This window comes from Aedes aegypti, chromosome 2 (assembly GCF_002204515.2).
Source record: "Aedes aegypti strain LVP_AGWG chromosome 2, AaegL5.0 Primary Assembly, whole genome shotgun sequence".
NCBI classification, from domain to species: Eukaryota; Metazoa; Arthropoda; class Insecta; order Diptera; family Culicidae; genus Aedes; species Aedes aegypti.
The window spans coordinates 144,550,278-144,570,364 of record NC_035108.1 but is presented as its reverse complement, the minus strand read 5'-3'; the positions used below and the strand labels follow the sequence as shown (position 1 = coordinate 144,570,364).

Genomic DNA, 20,087 nt, shown 5'->3' with positions numbered 1-20,087 from the left:
CAGGGCGTTGTCAGAGCTAGGAAGTTTTAATTGATGTCCTACAGAGCGTCAAAATGCACCTGATCTACATGGAATAAAGTCTTATTACTCTAGTTAATAGAGCATGAAAATTTCTATTGACTCAGGGCGTTGAGATGTTCCAGATCTCACAAAGATCTATATGGAATAAAGTCAAGCCATTCCAGAGCGTCGACACAGATGGATCGATTTATGTCATACAGGGAGTTAAGATGCATCTGATCTACGTGAAACAATATCAAATTACTGCATAGCGTTGATAAAACTTAGAATTTTCAATTGATGTCCTACAGAGCATTGAGATGAACCTGATCTACATTGGGCAAAGTCAAAACACTCCAGGGCGTTTATACAGCTCGGGAATGTTGATGGATTTTCTACAAGGCGTAAAGATGCTCCAGATCTCGCAAAGATACGTGTGGAATGTAGTCAAATTTGTCTAGGGTGTTGAAACAATTTGAAAATTTCGATTGATGTCTTACAGAGCGTCAAGATGCGCCGAATACACATAATAAGGTCAAATAACTACTTGATACAGATAAGACAATTTGATTGATTTTCTACAGGGCATAGAGATGCTCCCGATCTCGCAAAGATCTGTGTGGAATAACGTCAAACTATTCTAGGGCGTTGATACAGCTTGATCTATTGATGTCATACAGGGCGTTGAGTTGCACCTGATCTACATAGAGCAAAGTCACAATACTCCAGGGCGTTGATACAACTAGGAATTGATGTCTTTAGACCATTAATACACACTCGATCTACATAGAATAAAGTCAAACTACTCCAGGGCGTTAATATAGCTTGTAATAATTTACTGATATCCTACAGGGCGTTAAATGCAACTGATCCAATTAATACAAGGTCAAATTACCCTATGGCGTTGATACAGCTTGACAATTTCGATTGATGTTAAACAGGGCGTTTAGTTGCACCTGATCTACATGCAACAAAGTTAAATTAATTCAGGTCGATGATACAGCTTGAATTTCCCAAAGGGCGTTAAAATATCTGAGAAAAGCTTCTTAGTCGTCGACTAAGCGCGACTGAGCAGGACGACAGGGCTGGATACCAGCAAATCGGAGTTGTATTGTATAAATATCATAGCAAAAAAAAAAACGATAATTAGAACGTTGGGGTCCAAATTTGAACAAGGTTGGCCCAATTCGGATCTTCTGAAGAATTTTGTTCAAACATGTCTTGATATCACAAGAAGAGTGGACGCGCTAAATCAGGCTTTCAAGAAAACATACAACTTTTCATGCTGTTCATCGTGCTGGAAATATATGACCAAAAAACTGTTACTTGGTTCGAATTAAACCTTGTTCCCCTAAAATATTTTAGGGTCTATGTGGAATTGTTTTAAAACCTTGCAACCACGCTGGTTTGGTGTAACTAAGGTGTCATGATGTTCCGGGCGGAATCCATGTTACTATGTTCTGGTAGAATTGAAAAAAAAGTTAAAGGAGAATCTCAAGATCACACTTCTCAGAGGATATTTATATAGGTATCAGGACAATTGAAATAATTTTTTATGTTTTTAGCGAACATGCGAGAAAATAATAACAATTTTTTGGGTAAAATGTACCATTTAGAAAAACTTTAAAAAAATATTTGTTATAATTCCGGAAAATGGTCTCAATATTCCGATCTAATTAAACTTCCAAAATTTTTCTTGAAGTATTGCACCAAGTGTTTGCAAGTTCATGCTACACATACTAGAGCTTTGATGATAAGTAACTAAATGAATTCTTCGCAGAGTTCGCCAAGATCCTTCCTTAGTTAAGTGGAAAAATCCGCAGCTATGAAACAAAGCCATGCTGAAATTGCCTGGGTTCACGGTCGGTCCAGAATGCAGGTAGGTCGTCAATCGAATTTTAGCTAATTCGGACCATTAGAAGCTTAGATAAAGACTCCTGACAATCTTGAGCAATTTGTGTGGAAAACAGCATTTTGTTACTCAATTTTGTCACTGATTGTTTATTTAATATTACAGCATAAATCGATAATAATATGGGAGATTTTTTCTATATATAAAGCCAATTATAATTCTGTATATATAATTCATACTCAGTATTCAGGCAGCTCTCAAAAACAACAATTTAATTGATTCCGTGAAATAGTACAATCCGTGAAAAGTCATTCATCGAAGGGATTTAAATGATTTATTCCGTAAAGTGTCACACCTTGAAAAGGAACACCACGAATTCTTGGTGAAATGGTAAACAACTGTCGAAGATTTTTTCTTTCGACTTTTTCGATTTTCCTAAACGCTCTCAAAAAACTGAATTTGAATCAAAATATTTTCGAAAAATACTAAAAATAATTTCTAATGAAACATCTTTTGAGAAACATTGAAAAATGTCCAATAGCTTCTTCAAAAAGATTTCATTCAAATTCTCCACCCACATTTTTTTTAACTGTCAAAACAACTTGAAATTTAACAGGAAATAGTTGACAGCTATGCTCTTCGAGATGCGCTATAAAGCGATGAATCCTAGTAGTAACATCTGTGGCTACAGAGCAAAGCCATGCTGGAGTTGTCTGGGTTCGTTTCCTGGTCGGTCCGGGAACTTTTCGTAATGGAAGTTTCCTTGATTTTCTTGGGCATATAGTATCATCCTGCTTGCCACACGATACACAAATGCGAAAATGGCTACTTTGTCAAAAAAAAAAAAAAAAAAACTCTCAGTTTATAGCTGAGGAGGTGCACGTTGAACATTAAGCTGGGAAGCAGGCTTTGTATCAGTGGGGACGTAATGATAAGAAGCGCAACGTTGGACAACGATTGTATAACTGTCCGGTTATAGACCAGAATATTGGTCAGAATTGGATTTTCTGGCATAGTTTTATGCGTTTTCCGAACCGAAAGTTGACATTCAACTCCAAAAAGCTATGCATTTCACGATGTGAAAGGAGTCCAAATTCCTAACGGTCGGATGCCGAAAGCAACGATATGTATGTAGGCATGTCATGTCGTAGCTTTCCAAGTATGACCATTCTCCGTTCTTCTCTATGGTACTATACTACATACCGGTAAACCTGACGACGGTGTTTACCTCAAGGGAAAGCCGGGTAACTGAACAAGAATGTTTTACGCCTCCCGGTAGGCATCGACCAGCACGACGACTAACGTTGACAACAGAGAACAATCCATTTCGCACAATTTGCCAATCACCAATCAATCAACTTGATATGTTGACTCTCTCTCTTTCACTCGTTGTCCTTGTTGTTGTTCATCGCTTTGAGTTTATTGCACCAGGAGAGATCACGCGAGAAGTGAAAGATGAATTTTGTCAGGAGTTTTCCATTGATGATTTGTGATGGACAGATCCAGTTGAATGGGTTTAGTCGCTTGAATTGAGCCCATTCATCTTTCCTGGCAATTATGGACTCAGTGAGGTGTTTTCGATCAAAAAGTAAACTATTCTGCAATGCATCTCGATAGAGTTACATTTAACTGACCTAGAACAATGATTCTAATTACTCTTCGGAGTATTTATTTTTCCGTGTATTTTAAGAATAGCGACCACAATGAGTATAATAATAGAATCAATGAAAAAATCTAATGTTTGCTGTGACATGTAATCTATCTGATGAAGTGAAACGGACCACAATAACTGCCATATTTATACCTCTTGTTGTATCAAATTTTAAGTCCTCACTGGGACAAAGCCTTTTTCTCAGTTTAGTGTTCAATGAGCACTTCCACAATTTTTAACTTGTCATAACTTGCCATTTTTTGCACTCGTTTACAATGATAATAAATAGGAATATCTTGACGAACAAAATATCATCGTGTTATGCATCAATATGGTTTTTGTCAAAGGAAAACTGTATATACCCTGCAATAAATTTTGACCCTCTTTGGGACCTTGTCATCCTACAAAACTATCTGTAGGAAATAAAAAATACTATCCCCATTTAAAAGCAGGTTGTAAGCTTTTCAAAATCAACACACTAATTTGGACAATGGATATTCTCACAGGTAGGTTGATAACAATCCTCATAACTTTCCAGATTTCATCTGAAAAATGCTGTTTGCCCACAATCAAACAGTTCTGTCATAAGCAAACAAAACATCATAATCAACTTGTCTCTGTGAACACATGAAAAGTACCTGCCGATAATTGCGTCGCTTTGTCTAATATCAGTTATTGATTAGCTGTACGGCAATTTATGATTTATGGCCCTCCCTTCTTCTTTCATATATATGTTCCCTTAGCCACAGGGCAGGGCCAGCAGCAAACCGAACCAATCAATGACTGCAATTTACCAGCTCAATTACACTGATATGTAACAACCCTGTCCTCACCCCGGTTGACATACGTTTCTATTTGTGCTCGTCCCGTGATCCATAAAGTTGCAGTGGGTATATGTGTTAATGTTCCCATATCCTAACACAAACAACGACCAATACTCACCGTAGGAAGAACTCGATCGAAAACCATATAACTACGATAATTTCCATGACGAATAAGATGGCGATTGCTTGTTCCTCGTATTCCTGAATAGTTGAGAAGACACTTAAGGCCAAACATGTGAACACCATGAAGAATCTGTTGAATAGAATTGAAATGGGAAAAGAGAGTTAGTGACCTGCTGATACACATAGATGTAATACAGGAAATTTGTGGAGGATATCCTTCCTTTTTACTGTCTGCCAAGTTTGCTTGTTTCAGTTCTTGAATGTGGCGAGAAATATATCGTGAGCTCGGGCACTGGCAAGGAGCGGATTGATGAGTAGGCAACCTTGACCGAAAGCAATTTAAGGGTATATAATGGAGGCCATGTTGGGAGTGATTAGAAGTTGGTTTATTCTTGAACACCGTCCGTTAGCTGGTCATTGTTCGAGATTGTTTGTATTGGCAAAGAAAATAGTGCTGTTGTGGATTTTTGTTGCAGAACATTGCTTCTTTTTGCTGTGAATATGAAGTTGATTGGATTGTGCTTGGATGTAAAGAGATTCCAAATGAAATTTCTGAAATCAGATTACATAACATTTTTTTTTCCCTAGAAGCTGGTTTGACTATACGGTAAAATGAGCATGAGCATGATTGGCCGCCCGCAGTTGCTACAGGGAACCAACAGACACTACTCGGGATCAGTAGCATCCTCAATGTGTAAGAACTGGTGCTCTCATTATTATAACAAACAATAACGGCGCCGGCTGCGTCCGAATGCAGGTCAATTTAGGGATGGTAGGGAAATGTTGACGTGTTACTTGCTTTATGGAAGCCGAGGAGTCCTCTGCACTTCCACAAGTTAACACTGGGAGTTTGGATATGGGGTAGGGATTCGTTTTGGTAAACGATAAATATATAATCTGAAATGAATGCGCCTAACCGGATTCGCGATATTACTCGCTGAAGGTGTGTGGGTTCGATTCCCGGTTGGTTCAGGATCACTTCGTCATGAAAATTTCATTGATTTCCCTGGGTATAGAGTATCATCGTACCTGCCACACGGTTTTCGAATGCGAAAATGGCAACTTTGGTAAAGAATGCTCTCAGTAAATAACTGTGGAAGTGCTCATAAGAACACTAAGCTAAGAAGCAGGCTTTATCCCAGTGAGGACGTAATGGCAAGAAGAAGAAGAAGAAGAAGAAAAGGAAGAAGAACAAGAAGAGTTAGATGCAATTTTTGAGACCTATTTGACCACTTTGGAACTAATATTCAGTTTTTCAGTGAGTAAATACTGTCATGCCTCAAACAAAATTATTTTACTAATAACACAGTGTAATAAAAATGACAGTTTTGCGTATTCCAAGGATCAAATTATGTTCCTTTAGTAGATTTTGGATTGCTGAATCTGATGCTGTTCTCAGAAATGTTCCAGCACGTCACATTTTTCAGCTACAGGTCGTCGAAGTTGTATAACACTGTGTTCATTGATGGTTCTTCAAGAATTTCGTCTGAGATTTCCAGAGGTATCAGGATTTAACATAGTTATTTTATTTAGAATACCTTCAGGGTCTCCTCCGGGATCCTCCAGCTACTTCTTCAGATATTATTTTGATTTTTTTTCTTAAACTTTTCTAGAATCTCCTCTAGATATTTTTTACTAATCCTTCAACCAAATTCGGTAGTTGCTACTCTTGGAGTTCTTCCAAAGATTTCTAGAGAATTTCTTTCGAGAAAGTTCACAAAGATTAATTCCAAAGTTTTTGAAAAAAAAAAAAGCCTAATGGTTTGTTCCAGAAACCTTGAAAGAATTCCTCCACCTGTTCATGTATATTTCTTCAATAATTCATCCACATTTCCTCTCAGAAATGCACAACTCCTTGAGGGTTCTTCAAACAAATCTAATTTTTTATAGCATTTCCTCTATTTATTACTCCTGCAGTTTTACCAAACATGTTTTGAAAGGTTTCTAAAAAAAACTCTCATGCAATCTTCAAAAGTTTATTTAAGTTTTCACACCAATTCACACTTCAGCAATTTATTAAGTAATTCCTTCGATCATTCGTAAGCAAACTCATATAGAAATTCAGTCCAAAGTTCTTCAAAAAAATGTTTTTGCAAATCTCTAGATTCGATTTTTTTTTTCGATTATCTAAGCAAATTATCTAGGAAACCTTCTTAAACTTTTTTCAAGAGTCCACGAGTTATTTCAGAGATCCTTGATAAGTAAGGGTGACTTAGCAACATACACAAGTTTACTCTAGGATTTTCTTTAAAAATACCCACAGGATTATTTTTCAGAAAAAGTGTCTTAGCATTTCTCATTAGACAAAATTATGAAAAACAATTTCAATATATAATTGAGAAAATCTCAAAGAATTACGGGATGAACTTCTGTGTGAATTATAGAACGAATCTCTGGAGCAATTGCTGAAGGTATCTTTAAGGAAATCCCTAGCTGAAATCTTATATAAATCCTGAAGGACAATTTCAAAGAAAATTCATATAAATTGTTGGAAAAGTTGTTGATTGAATTTTAGAAAGCGTTTTCACCGGGAATCTTGGAAGATGTCCCAGGGAAAACGATGGATAAATCACTGGATAAAATCTTGGAGGAATTAGGACTTTCTTGGAAAATATTCATAGAATTTTTGGAGGATTTCAGATAATTTCTGAAATAATCGCTGAGGAAATTCATTTCTCTGGTTCTCCTTGGGAAAATCCTGGCTGAATTCTTGAGGTATCTTAAAACAAATTCGTGGCGAAATTCATTGAAAAATAATCAAATGAACACTTTTAAAGAATTCCGGAGAAACATCCGATTATTTGAGTGAATACCTTAATAAATTTGTGATGAAATTCATTATTGTAATAATATCACGAGGAATTCTCAACAAAATTTTTTAGATCTCTTTTAGAACGCTTGGAAGCAGTAAAATTTCCTCAACTCAATTCGAAACTGCCCAAACGCAATGACTCTGAAATAGGTGTAGGAACTTTAAATTTCCAGTCAAGAGTTAAAAATTTTCTTAGCTTCACTGTGCACAAAATATTTTCCAACGTTTGTCCTACCCATGGTTTCGAACGTAGACCCGCCTCTAGGCACGATACAACACTTTTCAAAGCCATCAAAAAATAACTTTTGAGCATCGAAAGTATTTTAAATTTTATTGATAATCATAATGCGGGACACGTTTTTTTCTCAAGCACAAAAATACCGTTATTTACTAAATTAAGGGTTGAAATATTGAGTGTTGAAAATGCAATTTTCTACTATTGCATCCAATTTGCTTGCAAGTTTGCCATCTTGGGTGGCAATTTATTCGCTTTATTTGCCACAGAATTCAAACCTCATGTGGGTTAACAATCATTATCATCAAAGCTCATAGTATTGTCGATACTCAAAAGTTGTTTTTTTAATGGTTTTGAAAAGTATTGTATTTTGCCATATAAGAGAAACACAAAATTTTGTATAGAGACTTCAAGCATGTTGGAAAAATCAATTTAATTTAAATTTTGCATGCCAAATGATTGAAATAGTCAAATTTTGCATTTTCAACAGTCAATATTTTAGAAACAAGTGGTTTTTTTTTCAATAAATAGCGGTATTTTGGTGCGGAAGATAAAACATGTTCCGCAGAGTACCGCAAAACGGGGTTTTCTTCTATAATTCGGGTAGCTATGATAGTGCGTTACCCACCACATACTAAACGAAATATTATAATATAACAAACTGGGACCATTTTTGTAATCTAAGTCAGAAATTTCCATATAACGTTTAACGCCTAGAAGTATGCAATGCCCTATAATGTTACGTAATTTATTCAATTTTATTCAATTTATACTCCATTATCAAAGTAATCCCAAAACAGAAAACTAACATTCGATTATGGGAAAAAATATATATCCATTCAAATTAAATCTTTAGGCAATCTATCAACTGCATAGGGGCATAGTATCATTTAACAATAACTACGAAAATTACTTCATGAGTTTTCCAAGGATTTAATTTACTTATCTCGGTCATTTGTCTAAGACTTCATAGAATACTACAACAAAGACATCGTCATCAATAATACTAATGTTTCATACAGAGTTTGCTTAAAGGTATTATAACGAAATTTCTTCAGAAAACTTTTTTAATTAATTCGAATATGTGGTAATCCAATGGAATTATATTCAGGACTAACTTCAAAAATTTCTCTCGAGATTTATACAGAGAGAACTGCTTATATATCCCATCATGACATTGTTAAGAATAACTATCACTATTTTTAAAAGAAGTCTTTCAAGAATTCCTCGAAACATATTCTGTCGATAAAAAACTAATGAAGTTATTCATATGATTAAGCTGTAGTGTAAGTAAGAATCATTTAATGAGTATTACAATCGTGTACAATAAAAAAGTTTTTTTTTCCTTAGGTACTCAAATGTATTGGTTAAAAAAAGTTTCTTTTTTTTTTTTGAAATTGTTAAACTTATTGTCCACCTTACTTCCTCCGGCACATTCAAAGCTATACGATGGACTATAGATTTCATCAAGAGTTCCTTCAGGGTTTACACCTGTATTCCATCAGGAGTGACTCTATCAATTCCATCAGAAGTTTCTCCAGGGATTTCAGCAGGAGTTACTTTAGAGATTCCACCTGAACTTCCTCCAGGGATTCCATCAGGAGTTCCTCTAGGGATTTCATCAGTTCTTCTCTGGATTTCATTAGCTCCCGGAATTCCTTAAGGAATCAATCGCGGGAATCCTCTAGGGATTCATCAGGATTTTTGCAAGGAATTTCTTGCGGAATATTTCCAGGGATTCTTGAGGGTTTTCAGAAATTTCTCCAGTGATTTTTCCAGAAATTTATTATTAGGATTTCACCGGAAATTTCTTATACAGGTTTCTGTGATTTGGGAATTCACCAATATTTCATCAACTCTATAAGGAATTCCTCCTGGGATTCAAAACAGGAATTCCTTCAGGGATCCCTGAAGGAGTTCCTAAAGGGTTCTCTAAGCTAATTTCTGGTGTATTCATTGGAAAAAATACTCCAAGAAATACTGGAAAAAAAATCATGGATTAATTTCTTTATGAATCATCAGGGAAATTTCTGGTAGATGCTTGAAGTAATTCCTGCAGAAATCCCTGAACAAATGCCTCGAACCCTACAATACAAGGATGAATCATTGAAGGAAACACTGCGGGAATTTATAAAAGATATTTTTTGTAAATTCCCTAGATTCTAGAGCAGGCCTGCCCAACGTACGGCCCGCGAAGAGCTTCAAAATTCTTCTTATATCTGGCCCCTTCACTGCTCTAGAAACTCTAGAACTAGACATTTAAACATTGAAACTTTAGATTCTTGAATTTTGTTTTGAGATATTTTGTTGTGTTGATTCTCTACAAGTTTTCATCCATGCAAATTTATTTCATAAATGGTTGAAAATGTTCCATTTAAAAAAGTACCAAATTTGATATGGATTCAAAATGATCACTATTATATGGACAAACCTGAATTCAAGTTCGAACAAATGTTGTCGGCAAAAAGATTACGACCGAACGCTATCTTATTGAATTTCAACGTGGATTTTTAAAAACACTTGAGCATGAATTCTATACGTGAGAAAGATTATAACCAATATTAGACAGATCCAGAAGCAGGTTTGGCAGGATTTTCACAACTCGGACAGCTTTGGCAGGATTTTCACAAAGAGTAATTTTGCCTTGTAGGAGTTCACGGAATGATGGCAAAATTACTATCATCGAATAATTGATATTAGAATGTAAAACTGTCTTAAGCTATCCTTAGTGATTTTCTTAAAGAAATCTGAGTAGGATACGATAATAATAATAATAAATTTAGAGTGTTGTTTTGCGGAATATTTAAGACAATTTTTACAGAATCATACACTGGATTATCGTAAAATTCAGGGCTTCAATCTCATAATATAAATAAAATCAGGGATTTCAAATAATACTAGATGAGATTCTGCCAGAATCTTACGAAAATTGCTAATAGAATTCAGAGAACGATTTTTATAAAATCCTGGACAATGATTTCACAGAACTGTGCGGAATTTTTAAAGCAGGATATCACAATTCTCACAAAATTATCAAGATTATCACATAAGCAAATATCTTTTCAAATTTCTCCAAAGAAATATTTAAAAAATATGTTTCATCACACCAACATTTTGGAAATCGCTTCATTAAAAACAGTTTGGCCCGCCGAACAATATTGTTTCTGAGATTTGGCCCGTGGATCAAAAAGGTTGGGCAGGCCTGTTCTAGAGCCTAGAAGAATACCGGAGGATAACCTAGGGAAACCTCTCAAAAAATTGCAAGCGGAATCTCCAAAGGAATTCCCGGTTATACTCCGTGTTGGAAGTGTTGATGAATTATTTTGCAGTATTTCTCGTAGAATTCCTGAAGGAATTCTTGGTGGAACCCTTGGAGGAACTCCTTGATGATCTCTTGGAGGAATTCTGGGTAGAATCATTGTAAGAGTTCCTGGTGTAAATATTTGCATGTATTTCAGTAGGAATTTTTGAAGGAATTTCGGCAGAAAATCGGTGAAGGAGTTTTTTGAGGAATTACTAGGGAAATTCCTGAAGTTTTGCTGGATGAGTTTTTTAATAAATCTATGAAGGATTTTCTCGTACAATTTTTAAAGTACCGTAAAACGGGGTAACTTTGATAATGCGGGTAACTTTGATAATGCGAGACTCTCAACATACTAAACGAAATAACAAAGTTCCTATTAATCTGTTAAGCAAAACGAATGCAAAAGTAAAGAGTATTAGTATGACACTTCATGTTAAAGCTATTTCCGTTGAAATCGAGTACATTTGAGGATTTATATGCAAATATGGAAAATTTATAAGATTTTAGCAATTTTGAAATGCTCTCAAACAATCTGTTCTACGATCACTATTTGATGAAGTCATAATGAATTCGTCACTTATACTTGACAGCCTAGTTATAGTAGAACTCGAATTCGGTCTCAAAACTCTTAGCGAATACCATTTTTACAAACTGGGACCATTTTTGTAATCTTAGTCAGAAATTTACATATAGCGTTAAACACCTAAAGATATGCAACGCCCTACAAATGTTCTGTAATTCATTTAATTTTGTTCGAGTGATGCTCCATTATCAAAGTTACCCCAAAACAGAAAACCGACTTTTGATTATATTAAAAATTATATATCCATTAAGAATAAATCTTTTGGAAATCTAACCGCTGGAATCGATAGTTAGAAAACCAGTACTTGTTTTAAAAATATGAATTAAAATTCTTTGAAACAGCATGCATAAATATTCAAGTTTTCTTCGAAAAAAACTATCAAAGTTACCCCGTTTTACGGTATGTGATTGCGCACATAAGACCGTCTGTGTGGTAGTCGGAATCTTGTCGGACACCTTTCATTCATGGTCGCGGTAATAATCGGAACTGTAGCAGAATTGGCACATGAAATTGCTGAACTACAACACAACGTTTATTTGACGGAGAACTGGTACACAAAATCCTCTGTAATAATGCGGCTATTTATTGCAAACTCAGCTTCAACTAGTATTCTGACTGTATTTCGATTGACTGTTCTGTTCTGTAAACTGTTCACTTGACTTTGAACGATCACTGTATTTCTGGACGATTACAAACTGGACGCGTACGGACTAACTACATAAACTGTTGATCGGTTATTAACTGTAATGTACTCAACTTTGGTCTTTTATATGATTTTGCTGTACAGAACTATTTCTAAAAGCAATTCTGATGAATACAGTGACCTATTACTGGAAGTTTGTTGCACATAATGCTAAGTTTTGGCGGTAACAGTACTGAGTGACTGAGTGAATAACAATTCCATGAGATTTAGTTACGGTTACACTACAGTCTGACTATTCTAATCTGAACTCATTGATTCCATCTGAACTTGCGTAAACAGTATGCATTGGATGAATCACTGAAGAAATCCCTAGGGAAGTTTTTGTATGAATCCCTGGAGGAATCTGTAGAAAAATTACCAGAAAGAATTGCTGAAAAAAATCCTAGTGGAAGTTCTAAAGCAATTCCTAGTGAAATTTAAAGACGAGTCCAAGGAAGAAGATCTGAAAAAAGTTCTTGTGAAAATCTTGGGGGAATTTCTGGTGATGAATTTCTTATGTTTTTTTTTGGATTGATCTTTAAAGGAATCAGCGGGGGAAATCCTGAATAATTTGTAGAAAATCCTTTGAAGGCATCTCTGGAAGAATGCTACCTGAAGGTATGTCTGAAGGATTTTCATCGGAGTAATTTCTTGTTGAATCACGTGGAAAAGTCGCGATGCACGTAGCTCGGTCACTCACTCGTGGAAGAGAACTCACGTGGTTACTCACGGTGCTCTTGGCACTCATTCGCCCACTATTGGAGCTCTCGACCACAGAAGCGTCGGCAGGGTGGGTCGTGCTGGGGGCTGCACTCGGGTAAGTGCGACGAGTCGGGAATCGAAAGTGGCGTGTGTTTTGCGACGAATTGGAAACGGCGTGAATGATTTCAGTCTTACTCTTTTACGACTCGTTCCGTACGGAACATTCCCAAAAAAGCTGTTTTCTTGAACAAGTTGTCTATTTTAAAGAGAATTGCCCATTTACAGGCGTTTACTGTTTTTTCTCTACAATTAGTATATATTGAATTATAAAATTTGATGATTTATCAACAAGTTGTATGATTTTTAGACCTGAGTCTGAATCAGTTTGAACTCATATATAGTGAGTAGCATATTTCTTCAATTTGGGAATCTGTCGCAGTATTTGATCAATTCCATCCCAGCATTAAAAGTTTCACTTTTTGTTTTATAATTTATTTTTTTTTATTATTTTTATTAGCATTTTATCAAAAATTTTCAATACTTGATTCGATAAACATCCAACCAGTACAGGTTTGAAAAGTTTTAGAAAGTTAATACATGCATTCCACCAGATCATATTGAACAGAACCGCTCAAAAGTGACCAGCTTTGTCCCATTGTACGGAACTGTCAATATGCTAAACAAAAGCCTTTAATCCATGTTTAGCATGAAGAGTATAATAAATGATCAGACATTTTGCTTTTGTGGTAAAACTGGGATGGCAAATACTGCATTACATGCACCAGTATTTACTATGTTTTTATTTTGCTACCTAAATTCGTCACCTATATTGATATCATTTGGACGAATTTGGAACATCATGGCAAAATAAGATACAAGAGAACCAATTAGATGTACCAAGACTTGAACCACTGTTATTTATTACACTGTTCGACAAAAAAAGTCGATATGAATGCACAGAGACCGGACACCCCGGGCTTGAAAGTATAAAAATAAACAAAAATAATGGCGTTTTCAGAATGTTCGTGTCTGCCCCAGGTCATTTTTAAAATATACTTGAACTTTTTGCATTTTTTATTTAAAAATCTAATCTAATCAATAAACCGACACAGTGTTTTATATTCAGGACAGGGGAATTCATGTGCCATATAATGTTTTCAACTTTAAATACAATATGAAGAGTTGTAATAAGATTTGCAGGGAGCCCTTCCCCCTTTTTTGTACCCTCCCCATTTTTAAAGTATCGCAAATGATGGAATATTTGATATACGGGGGTTGTCAAAATAATTAGGACAGGCAAAAATTGGGCCAACTTTGGAATGCTGTAACTTTGACAAAAATTGACCGATTTAAATTATTTAAGAAGTAATGGACGGGTCAACTAATCTCGTTTTGAGGTGCATCCACGGAGATGAACTATGACCACCGGATACCGGTGATATTCCGGATTTCCGGAAGCATGTCTTATGCAGTAAAATTATGACGTGTTTTTAGCAAAGGTCTCGGCTAAAAAATCAAAATTTTACTACACATGAAGATAGAAGATCTAATTCTGAAGCGATTGGTGCGCCAAGTATTAATATTGGTCCAGAAACAACCAATATATGGCCATTTCCCCGGAATCGGTGCCGGTAGTGGATCTGAATTGGGATCAAACAATTTATTCACTCAAAATATGTCGCGCAATATTGTTTTCTCCCTAGCTTATCATAAAATACCCTATAATAAGTTGAAAATGAGTCTTGTACAGATTTGGTCACTCATGGCGCCGCCCAGTGCCCCGGGGGAACCTTGCATAGGGGACATTTCGATTTTGACACCAAAGCATATCATGCGACGGCTCATTCTTCATGTCTTGTCGTAAATAGGGCAACTGTAGACTCAAAATGGATAGTTGACTACAGTGACTACTTCCGGGACCACCGGATGTTCCAGAGGGAACCTGTAATTAGGGACAATTGATATTGAACTCCAATACATATCGTGCGACAGTTCATTTTTCATGTCTCGTGCTAAATAGGGCTATTGTAGACCTTAAGTGGATATTTGACTACAGTGGCCACTTTTGTGACCACCGGATATCCCTATATCGCTTATATATCGCTTCAGAATTAGATCTTCTATCTTCATGTGTAGTAACATTTTGATTTTTTAGCCGAGACCTTTGCTAAAAACACGTCATAATTTTACTGCATAAGACATGCTTCCGGAAATCCGGACTATCACCGGTATCCGGTGGTCATAGTTCATCTCCGTGGATGCACCTCAAAACAAGATTAGTTGACCCGTCCACTACTTCTTAAATAATTGAAATCGGTCAATTTTTGTCAAAGTTACAGCATTCCAAAGTTGGCCCAATTTTTGCCTGTCTCAGTTATTTTGACAACCCCCTGTATATCAAATATTCCATCATTTGCGATACTTTAAAAATGGGGAGGGTACAAAAAAGGGGGAAGGGCTCCCTGCAAATCTTATTACAACTCTTCATATTGTATTTAAAGTTGAAAACATTATATGGCAGATGAATTCCCCTGTCCTGAATATAAAACACTGTGTCGGTTTATTGATTAGATTAGATTTTTAAATAAAAAATGCAAAAAGTTCAAGTATATTTTAAAAATGACCTGGGGCAGACACGAACATTCTGAAAACGCCATTTTTTTTTGTTTATTTTTATACTTTCAAGCCCGGGGTGTCCGGTCTCTGTGCATTCATATCGACTTTTTTTTTGTCGAACAGTGATTGTTGGACATTTTGTTCAAATATTTACAATACATATATTAGAGCTTATGAATATTGCTCCCTGAACCCAAAGTTGGTCAAGATCTCTCAATAATTCTAATTAAAAAAAAATTCAAAAATAACAAACATGGATTCATTTAATCTTTTTATCTCACGTTTTCTTCAACGATTGCAAGTGTCCTCCAAAATAAGAACTGATAAATAGCAACTAAATATTCATCATTTTTATCGCCCTTCTATAGAAATATTCCACTTCAGAAGTACAATTTTCATTGCTACAATTCTCGATCAAAACAATTTCAGACAGCCGGACGATTGATCACACCAAATTTGAAACGATTAATCACACTGTACCGAACTATTTCCATACGGTTCCGGCATAGTTTCTTCTTGGAAATGCATCAGACCATCCTGGGTATCAGCCAGCGGATGAAAGCCATAAATTACTCCAAAGTGTACACCAGTAGTAGAGCCGAAGCATCAACATTGACTAGGACAAATAGTTCGATTTCCGAACGATGAAACTTTGCTTTTGCTGCTGCTTCGATGTTCGAATAGAATGGCACCGAATCCATACTCGACATCCGATTTGATTTGCACCCTTCAACAGAAGAAGAACGTTCCGAAGAAACACCCAAGTGTGACCCAGGCAGACCATTCGTCTTCGTTTATTCGATCCCCGATATGCATTGGGGTAGAAGCATCGGTATTGACCATAGGCCATAGTTTAGCCTTATTCCTTATCTGAGCACTCATAAGAGAAATCAATTTGGGAATCGAAGTTCAAAATATGACTGAAGCTAGTAGTGAACTGAAACTCTGCTTCTCAATTCCTATATATTTCTTTCATACAATAGAATGAAAGCATTCAATTTGTGTATTTGCAAGCGTTCCATATATTTTTTATAAATATTTTGTTTAATACTGACGAAAACTAGTGCTTCTACCGTACTCGACCTCTGTGCCTACCGGATGTGGTGATGGCATTACCGGTCAGCACACTATTTGCTCCATGAATGCCAATGTTGTCACATTTCTTTAAGAACCTTCGTCTAGCTTTCATGGCTGAAAATAGAAACATATTTCCTTCCCATTACAAAGTGGCGAAGCGGTTGGATTCAGATGAGCTTTGAGCTTCCATATGTATTCATAGCAGGAATAACAATGAACGAATATCGGTTTTCAAATTGTGGCCGTGTATAGTCGCTCTAATTGTTACAGGAAATTACATTCGGAATAGAAATATCATTCCAGGCAATTACTCACTACCGGTAAACGACAAATTTTATTACACTGAGACATCTCCCATAATAATTCGGTTAGCTTTTCATTGAGTCAAACATTATGCCAACATGCTACAGGTGTCGTTTATATCTTGAGGCAACAATGGGACTAGCAAATTTTCAACAACAGGCGGAAATCATCCGAAATGGATTCTCATAGATCATCACGCCTCTCAGCGACCGGTGAGGTAGAAAACACAGAATTACTATTCATAGATAAACGCAGAAAAAGATGTCTTTCTCTGGATGTCTGCCAACATAGGACCAGTTCAAAAGCTCAGAGAGGCGGCAGTGCTTTACTCGACTTCGTTCGTGCCTCAGCATAAATCATTTTCGCACTTTCTCTCAACAGCATCCGAGCGTACAATTTTCAACACCTGTGTGGCAGTGGCCCTTAACGGACAATGGCTCTCATCGTTTGTTGTTGGGATAGACTGGCTATAGCTACCTTGCTACACGTTGACCTTGCGGTCATCGCCTTCATCCATGTAGGGGAAGATGGTTCAAAATGCCAACTGAAGTTCAGTCGCTTTTACATTACAATAGTTTATATTGCGCAATCAAATATATATTTTCTTATTATATTATTTTTTCGATATTGATGCGAAAGAATTATCAAATGGACGTAATTTCAATAAACGTATCATCTTTATAATCTCCATATAGTAATATTTTCGAGTTAGTGCTATCATGCGGTGAAATTTCCACCTAACCGATATAGCACACATCGGTTAGTTGGAAATTTGACCCTTTCGCTGTTGCAAATCTTCACCGAGAAAAGTATAATATACAGCCATTCCATGAAAATTTCACAAAAATTGTTTTTTTTTTACATGGAAGCCTCGGGACCAAAGGGGCTATGCTGTTCTATTTTTTTCTTGAAAGTTCAGAAAATTTTACATTTACTGTCAAATAATGTTATATGGTTTTTAGTTTTTGAGATATATTTTTTTTTAAATAAACAATCAGTCACAACAATCATTAGATTTTTTATTAAAAAAAATCATACCTTTTGAACAGCTCTACCGATTTTTAATCTTTTTTTATGGAATAAAAGCCTCAGATTACAACTTTTCAGAAAAACAAATAAAAAACTTTGAAAAATATTTTTTTCACATGAAAATAAATTAAACTTTGTAAAAAAAAACTTGAATTTTTTTATTTTTTCATGTAATTTTTTTCATATTTTTTCAGATTTTTTAATTTAAACTGAAAAGTTGAAAACATTAGCTTTCATTCCATAAAAAAAAGATTAGAAATCGGTTGAGCTGTTTAAAAGTTATGATATTTTTTTATCTTATGCGCTGAGACCTACAGTGTGTGCCGATGAAAAATGACTGATTTTTTATTTTCAAAAAAATGTATCTCTAAATCTAAAAAACATACATCGCTGAAAATTTGACAGTAAACGTAAAATTTTCTGAACTGTCAAGAAATAATGAGAACAGCAATAGCTCCTTTGGTCCCGAGGCCTTTCAAACTCGAAAAAACGGAAATTAATGATTATTTTTCAAGTAAAAAAAACAATTTTTGTAAAATTTTATATTTTTCAGGAAAATTTAAAATCTTTAGCTTTCATTTCGGCCAAAAAGATTGAAAATCAGTCAAACGGTTCAAAAGTTATGATTTTTTTTTAATAAAAAATAAGCAAAATCGCGATTTTTCTGGTCACCCTATTTATGAAATGGTCACCCTAATCAAAAAATCCAAAATAACCTAATCAAAAAAAGGTTTTGGGTAGTATACTGTCAACTAGTTCCTCCCTGTAATCTGGTATGCGCCCTCTAAAATGCCATAAAATTTAATGTTTGTTCCCTTATATTTTCTTAAATTATTATACACATCGCCTAATTATCATTAGAAGTAGTAAGAGGAGTGGCAAGATAGCTTTCTGGGAAATGTCATTCGGGAAATCAATATTCGGGTTAACGTTATTTAAAGAAAAGTTGCAAAATCGGTATAAAGGAGTGATATTAGATTGGAATATTTATTTTTAATTTCTTTATAGACCCTTCTACTAGCAGCTTAATTTTTGACCGCAAATCAAATTTCGATTACTTGTTTATTTATCGATATTTTTGCACGAATTGTTCACAAGTTTTCTTCTTCTTGTTTAAGGATCTGTGTCGATATTGTACCCATAACTCACGTAAATTTTTCAGGCTACAGATTTTTTATCGTATTCGGATATTCACTCTTCGGAACAATATATTATTGAGAGAGAGAACCTTTGAAGAAAAGGTGCAAAAATATTGAGAAACAAAAAAGTTACCACGATTTGAATGAAAAATGAAGCTGTTGGTAGAGGGATTAAAGTGAATTTTATGGACATTAGGGCGATCCAAAATTTAAAATTGTTTGTTCCATATCTTCCTTCCCATACAAAAAGTGTTCTGTCGAGTTTACAGCTTTCTAGGTGGTGCTTTAAAGGTGGCCTAAAGTGTAGGTAAATTTATATGGAAATTACTATGGAGAAATTTTGAAAAATGTTTAGTACTCTAATGTAAGTACAAACTTATCATCTCATAGTGCAAGCTCATTCTTTAAACATTAATGAAGGATGTTGCTGAATAAACAAATCCATCTTGAACTAATTTTGTTTGGCATTTTTGTACATGTTTGCAGGGCTATAATCCCATATGAAGCTAAATAATAGCAAACAAACTCATGAATGTGTCTTCTCCAATCCATTAGATTGAATTGCTCTCTTGAGCAAATTTCTTTATTATGGTTTGAAGAATGAGTTTTCATCATGGGATGATGAGTTAGTACTTACAATCCAATACTAACGTTTTAGGAACTTTTTTAAAAATTTCTTCATAGCAATTTCCATATAAACCTACTTTGTCTTTGGCCACCTATATTGCCCATACTCGCAAAACAGTCCTATTTATATAGGAAATCCCAGTCAAATGGGACTGTTACGCGAGTATGAGCAGTTTAGATCACCACCAGAAAAGCTGAAATTTTTACAGAACACTATTTTTGTGGTAAGGATGGTAATGAAGATATGGGAGATTGGATTTTCAAATATTTTTAAATTCTTAACCGCCCTGATGGACATATGGCTAGTTCTTCATCTGACTGGCAGTGCCAAATGGGTATCCCACGAAAAATGCGTAAAGAAGGATGGTCAGGGAGGCCAGCCTTTGAGCGTAACATGGGGTGGGTTTTTATCGTGGGACGCAACGCAAATTATAAAAAAAAGATAGAACGAGCGTCTTTGCTGGACCGACGAGCCGACGAATAAGGGAAAGGATCATTGGCGTTGTTGTGAGCGATGACTTTGTTGTT

The 20,087-nt window shown here is 35.5% G+C and overlaps 1 protein-coding gene across 3 annotated transcripts in view; it reads right to left on the bottom strand.

The window, feature by feature from the left end:
* The window catches only part of LOC5563832 (potassium voltage-gated channel subfamily KQT member 1), a 435,691-nt gene that overhangs the window by 369,392 nt on the left and 46,212 nt on the right, over window positions 1–20,087 (bottom strand). For all 3 annotated transcript variants that reach the window (XM_021842610.1, XM_021842612.1, XM_021842611.1), the window contains exon 3: window positions 4,446–4,580. In XM_021842610.1, the coding sequence (XP_021698302.1) occupies window positions 4,446–4,580 (135 nt within the window). The remainder of the gene's footprint in view (window positions 1–4,445; window positions 4,581–20,087) is intronic.